The following is a 7230-nucleotide window of genomic DNA, read 5'->3' as shown; positions in this document are numbered from 1 at the left end:
TTAATTGTAATAGAATTTGCTTTTTAATCCTTTGATTTGATTGTTTTGATTCCTAAAAAAAGCCCAATACTCTATACCAGTGTTTCCCAAACAATGGCTCAGGACCTATTTCTGGGTCGCAGACCCCTTAATTACAACGTGTTACGATGCGACGTGTTGTGAGCTTGTAGATCTGCAATTTTCACTATTATTGAAATAGGGCTTCAGTGATTTATTCATAAAGCATCCCGTAGAGACACCAAATGTCTATTTTGGGTCTTAAGCTGAAAACGTTTGGGAACCAATTCTCTGCTCTTTTTCCAAAGCTCAATTCTATGGAGTGTTATGCCTGATTTCCAGGTCAATGCTGGTTAACTTTTAGTATAATACTCTGCCATAGAACACATTTGGCATTATGTAATGTTATTTGATTCAATGTGACTCATAAAGGTGTACTTTTATGCCACAATTAGTTAAGAATGATGATGAGGCAATGACATTTTAGTCTATTCTTTTACGTTTAACTGAGTTGTAAAATAATACAACTAATAAAAATAACTTCTACAGTGAATATCGCAGTTTTTTCTTTGTGTTGTAGAGGTTTCTACTACTTCGATAGCTATTATTTGGAACTGTATTATTTATTGTTTACTAAAGGTAATCCTTAGATGCTGATTCTTTGTGATTGCCACAAGTGAAGGTGGGAGTTGAGAATGAGTTCTTCTTAGGTTAGGTTGTAAGGCTAGCCTATTCTTCTATATCCTGGGTATGGGATGTCCGGTGAACTCGGTCTTTCGTTAAGCCACGTCCGGAAGGGAACGGTGTGTCGTTGACAGTTCCCCTTTTTATTGTCTTTGCCTATACCTCCACCAGACCTGATCGTCTGTGAGATTCTATGAGATTCTATAAGAGTGAAGTATCTAGCTCTCAAGTATCACACTCAGTAACTAATTATCAGACTTTTTATCTAGCTGCTGTTCGACTCTATATTGCTCGACGCACCCTTCTCTGTGTCTTGCAGCTGCTCTTAGGTGTGGAATATGATGTCATACGATCGTAAGACGACGTCACGCTGGCGTCGTGTCCATAATTGGGCGTAATGCCGCGCCGTCATCGTCGTCTTGGCAACACTTTGTTTTGTCATAAATACAGTATATTAAACATTGTTTAAAAGTCCTTTAAAATACAGTGTCATCCTTGAACAGTTATGCCAGCGATATTTATTCAGAGGATGACCTAAGCTGACTCTATTTGCATATTGAGTACTAACATGCATAACGATGCTGCGTCGTTGCCCATATAAGGTCAACTTCCTTGCTGTGGTTAAAAGGGGGCCAGCAGTGCTGCGCTGTCACCCAGCATCATGTGGCATGCTGCTTCCTGTTTGCGGTGGCATGCTGGCGTGCTAGTATGACCCGCAGCCCTTTCAGACATAATGTGAGTTTATCAGGATGCACCACGGGTCAGTGGCGCTGTGTGACTCATCCCCAGTGAAAGAGATTTTTTTACTCAAGTAAAAGTAGCAATGTCACAATATGAAAGTATTTTTGTTACAATTAAATGGCCATGTATTTGAAATCTTGAGTTAAAGTACAAAAGTCAAAATATTCTTAAAGTACCAAAGTAAAAGTATACATTAATCCTATATTCAATGGGAGGACTGGCCGTACGGCGGGCCGGCAGACCACGTCGTCACGCTCATGTCACTATGACTCAGCCATAACCATATAAGGAGTTCCCAATGCAGCTACGCCCAAATATGGAGGGTGTCTAACCTCAATGTGTTGTCTGGCATCAGGCGCAAACAAATCAGTCAGCTCCATATATGGGCACAAAAGGGGGCATACCCATATATGGGCATATATATATATGGGTATATACTGATGACATCAGGGATCTCCGTATATGGGAATAAAAGCGACACGAACTGACACATTTGAATACATCAGATTAATGAGGCTCTCAACAACCACACACAGCAGAAAATAGTTAGAGGAAGCAGAAAAGCAGAAGTTTTGATGAAATCAGAAATGATCATTCATACTGACAGGAAATGCATCATCATCATCAAATGTTAAAAGAAAAATGCATTCCACACATTTTTTTCCTTTCAACCTGAGAGGTGCAATAATTTAAAGCCGTCCATATTTAATCATATCTCCTGACTGCTACATTTTCACTCAGCGCCCAGAGAAAGGTGTGTGAGAACCCGGTTGCATCGTTGTGCTGAATAGGGATGCTTGTTCATACTCTGTCGTATGATAAAAATAGCAGATCTACAATCTCAGAACGTGTCTTATTTTCGGTGTGCCACACCGCCACTCTATAATAAAGTGTAAATCAAGTATAAGTGATAAATGAATGATGCTAATGGAGACTGATGGTTGAGGTAGCGGCAGAATGCTGTGCGCTGCACATGTAGGTGGAGACATCTGTCTTTGAATGATGTACTATAATGTGAGCAAAACTGTCTCTGCTGTTTGATGGGGAGCAGAGGACAGGCTGGTATCTATCTATCTATACAGTATATCGATCTATATATCTACAGTATCGATCTATCTAAAGACTGTAAAATGGACATTTAGAAAGGAGACTTAAGCAGTTTTCTCTGTTTTCTGGCCTCCCAGAGTCGTTTCATTTGGGGTCTATTTATTCATCAAACCATTTCATTATTCAAACACATTTGGTTTTGGAGAGCTGAGCATAAACAGCTATGTTTTGCCAGTTTATTGTGGTTTTATTTATTGTAGAGTTACACAGTATAGCTGCACAGTCACCTTTTGTTTTTACAATCTCTGGCCTAGAAATAGATCCATTTACACTGAGGAATTGACTGTGTTCTATTAAATCATAGAATAATTGTTCTCCAATCTGAAATTAACCTGTTACATAATGAGCATGATGATGTAAGATGTCTTCTGCCTTTGAAAATGAAGATTTATTTTCATGTTGGCAGCGGTGGAAGAAGAGGTTTTTACTATATAAATACCACAGTGTAGAAATACCCTGTTTCAATAAAAGTATTAAAGTATTGGCATCAAAATACTTTAAGTACCAAAGTAAAAAAAAAAGTGGAGCTTATAGGTGATAAAAGTATGTTTTGTAAAAATAAACTAAATCTTCAAAGTAACCTGACATGTAGTGGAGTAGAAAAATGGAAATACTCAAAATTACCTCAAAACTGTACTTAAGTACAGTACTTGAGTAAATGTACTCAGTTACTTCCCACCTCTGTGGGATTTAGGTTTGCACATGGTGAGATGTGGTAATGTCAACTGCATAATGTCACAAGCTGTTGATTTTATGCTAATATTATCTCATATGGACGTGAAAATGTCATCTTACCTAACTGAAGTACTTTGTCTTGGAGTGGAAGGCATGGTTGCAATTAAGCAGTATTACAAAAGAGGGTGTGCGTTATCATGATTTTTATATTTTGATTGGTTTCATAGGTAGGTGTGCTGTCATGCTCGTCTGAACACGGGTAGCAATCAGATTGCTTGGTCGGAGCTACCTGTTGTATAATCATTGTTATTAATACTGTAGTCAGTATGGGCACTTAAATAATGTGACAACTAAATATAAATTGCCATCATATGATCAGAACAGAATTATTGACAGTTAATGGGGGCCTGTGATTGGAGTAGCCCACTGTACTTTATGTGTTCAGCTTTTCTACCAGTGAGTTCTCTGCACTTTAGTTTGGCTGCAGCCTTGCTACAGCACAGTCTTTTTGGGGAAGTAGCCTACAGCAAAAAATGCGATGACCTTAAAATGCATGATGTACACTCATCATTGTTTCTTTCTTTCTTTATTATACTGTTTTTCCTTCTGCTTTGTGGTCAGAGGTTTAAATGTTGCCTCCAAGAAGATGACAGAGAAATGAGTAATACCCTTTTAAGTGGAAACTGTAAATAGCCCTTTGTAAGAGACAACATTGACAAGCTGTTGCAATTTACTGATGTTAAGAGTCAGAGGATGATATTATGAGATATTATCACCATTAACGACATGAACGCTAGCGATCCTACTCTGGTCATGCCATAATAGCGTAACATTCTGCGAAAATGGCCAATTTACAAGCTCAGCATGTCACAATGAGAAACATCATGAGCTGGGGGGGGGGGGGGGCAAAGTACAGACCCCTGTCAATCTGTTGACCCCGGGCAATGAAGTACTATAATATATATATACTAATACAAAAAAAAAAATTGCCCCAGTGAGCAGCATTTTGGATGAGCTGGAGCATTTGAACAGATTTCTTGGGAAGTCCCCCTAAAAAAAACAATGACCTAAAATGTGTTGTTATTTTGGTTTTACTTCTGCTTTGTGAAAGGTTTAAGTGCCGCCTCTAAGAAGATGACTGGGTGAGTGGGTAATACCCGAGGTTTGAGTATAATATACATGCTTGTTTTAACACTGTTTATGGAGAGGCAGCGCACAACACAGCACAGCTGAACTCAACAGATAGATGTAGGGTTTGTACGTTATGTCCTTTCATTAAAAGTAGACTGATGTGCTCTGTATTAGATGAACTGGAGTTTTTCAACCTGGATGTTTTAGTTTTTTCTTGCTACGAGTACAACCAGTACTTCATGTACTTCACCTTTCGTTCCACTGTCACTGTGTCTGTGCTCTACAGAGATTTGGAGTGTTCTTTCAGAGGCTATATTTGTACACAGTGCTGCCATTCTTTCACATGTACATCCCGGCAGCCATACAATGCTTCAGGGATCTCGGATCTCTGGCCTTGGAGGTCTACGTGACTGGCACCAGGGACAGCTGGAGGTCGACAACGCTGCTCCTACTCACCTGTCTCCTGTTCAGTCTCCTGCTCAGCTCCCTGCTCCTCCTGTACCTCCTCTACACCCTGCGCTACGGAGCGGAGATGGCTGGGGGCACCGCGGTCTCTGTGGGAGCACTGCTGGCGGTCGCTCTCTTTCTCTCAAAGAAGGTACGCTGTGCTGGCATTCTGTTTCTGATCTCCTGTTTTATGAAGCACAGTCGCAAGCTGCTCCTGACCGCTTGGATCAGCTTTGTGGTGCTGAGGAACGTCCAGAACACTTTAGACAACCTCACGGGCCTCATCGGGAGTATGATATGCAACTTGCAAGCAAAGAAGGAAAATATCCGCACGCCACTGGATAAATACATGAAGATGCTGAAATGGGTCGGTGACATGATCAAATTCCAAAATCTTGGGGTGATAAACTTTTACTCCGACCTTAATGTTTCCTCCATGATATATGATGGTGAATTCAGGGATAAACTTGTGGATGCCAGGCGGAATCTGAACCAAACAGCCATACACGTCCAGTCTGTTTTGCACACAGTGACCTCTGTGAGTCACAGAATGTTCCCTGCACTCAGCTTCCTCCTGCTCATGACGTTTATTGCGCTGCACGTGAAGAAGTTTTGCAACAACTTGAAATATCAAAACAGGTTCATAAGCGGCAGATTCGTCTCCTTTGACGAGAAGCAGAGGGCGGAGGGGAGGCCTCACGTCCTGCCCCTCACACCTGAGGAGGCAAAGCGTTACGTCTCCATCCGGTCCGCTCGTCCCACCTCCAAAGAAGGGAAAGCTATGCTGAAATTTGGAATCCCAATTTTCACCCATTTTGTAGCCTGGGTGGTATTTGTTTGTGTGGATTATTTAATATACTATTTTGTTAAAATTGTAACTGGGCAGCTGGCAGCGCTGGAACCATTCCAAGTCCCCTTAATAATGAACATCCAGGTACGTATGTTTGTAAAACTACAAAGAGAAAGATAATTAGAGCAGGGAGATATGGACAAAATTTAATATCTCAATATTTTTGACCAAATATCTTGATATTGATATTGTGACATATTTTGACAAAAATCATAAAAAATAGTTAAAATAGACAATCTACAAGCTCAGTTGGAGACGCGTTGTGAGCTTTTAGATCTGCTATTTTTTAAAAGAAATTGAAAATTTTGAAAAAATAAGTAAGTCTCATATTACACTATCAATATAACCTTGAGACTGTGATATGATATATCAATCTTAATGAGGTGTGTGAGATATTGCCAAGCCCTAGTCGCTATAATCAATGATAAATAATCACATTTAGTTGCTGACAGCATAATCATGCATCCACCAGATGAGTGTTGATAATCATCTCATCCATTCATCTTTCCAGGCCATTAAATCTATCATAGGCATGAGCATAGAGATGGAGAACAGCAGCAAAGACTTCTCCTACTCTGTGACCCTGTTTGAGGAGAAATGCCTTTTTGAACCAAAGCTGCTGTTCTATAACTCAGTGTTCCCCATGGTTGTCATCCTCACTGCACTGCTGACCATGGCCTTGATGGCTGCCAAGCTCAAACAACTGAGACTGATCCTGTGCGAGCGCTTCTTCTCCGCCCCTGCAGAGGAGAGGGTGAAGTACCTCCACGCCAAAATCCTGCGGAAAAGATCAAAGCGGCCGGGGGCGGCAGATTCAGATGAGGGTAGTTTGAGGGCTCTCGTTTTCAAGGTTTGAAAAAGCTAATTGAGACACATTTGTTTGTTCCATGACCCCAGTTAGATCTTTAAACTGATCTATTGTTTTGTTTTGTTTTGTTTGTTTGTTTTCTTTCATCAGGCACATTTCTGGTTTCCATTGCTCTTCAGACCGAAGGAGGATGACGGTTCTATTGTGTGAATAATATGCCTGTTACAGTTGAACAAAGTTATTCTTCCCCCCAATTGTACAGTAAATCGTTTTTAATGCTGAGTGAAATTTCTATTAGATAGCATACTGTTTTAGAGGTTATTATGTTGTAAATATTTATTTATTTTTAAATAAAAGTCCTGAATCCATCTCTGACCTGTTTATAAATCAATCAGACCTCTCAGATCATCAGACACTGATCCCATTTATGTAATAAAATCTGAACCTGGTGCATTTAGACACTATACTCACTCATAGGGTTTTGATTGATTGATTGATTGATTGAATACTTCATTAACAAGTTTGTTAACTGTACAGGTAGTTCAGTCAATGGTTATGCTAAAAGGATAACACACTAAAGCCCCAGGGGGCTTGTTTCCATTGTGGCCCATTGTACTCAATTCATCAGTAATACATATAATACATACAATACAATGCAATGTAATACATATTGGAAGAAAACTCAGCTGCATCATACATATTTACAGATAAAGGGGGGCAGAGGATCCTATTACCAAGGGTGTTCTGGGAGTTAACTATGATAAGGAGGATTTTTTTTTTCAAAAACGCC

At 40.0% G+C, this 7230-nt stretch overlaps 1 protein-coding gene across 1 annotated transcript; it reads left to right on the top strand.

Moving 5' to 3' along the window:
* The first annotated feature begins 4449 nt into the window (after positions 1–4449).
* dcstamp (dendrocyte expressed seven transmembrane protein) lies at positions 4450–6763 on the top strand. Its single transcript, XM_080426722.1, has 3 exons — positions 4450–5716; positions 6144–6482; positions 6591–6763. Exons 1-3 carry the CDS (start codon positions 4679–4681, stop codon positions 6648–6650), a joined length of 1437 nt encoding a protein of 478 aa, XP_080282848.1. The 5' UTR covers positions 4450–4678; the 3' UTR covers positions 6651–6763.
* The last annotated feature ends 467 nt before the right edge of the window (positions 6764–7230 follow it).

The sequence above is a fragment of the Gymnoscopelus braueri genome, assembly GCF_963280865.1.
Source record: "Gymnoscopelus braueri genome assembly, chromosome: 4".
In the NCBI taxonomy this organism is placed as follows: domain Eukaryota; kingdom Metazoa; phylum Chordata; class Actinopteri; order Myctophiformes; family Myctophidae; genus Gymnoscopelus; species Gymnoscopelus braueri.
The sequence above is the reverse complement of the archived record's forward strand: the minus strand, read 5'-3'. Positions and strand labels throughout refer to the sequence as shown.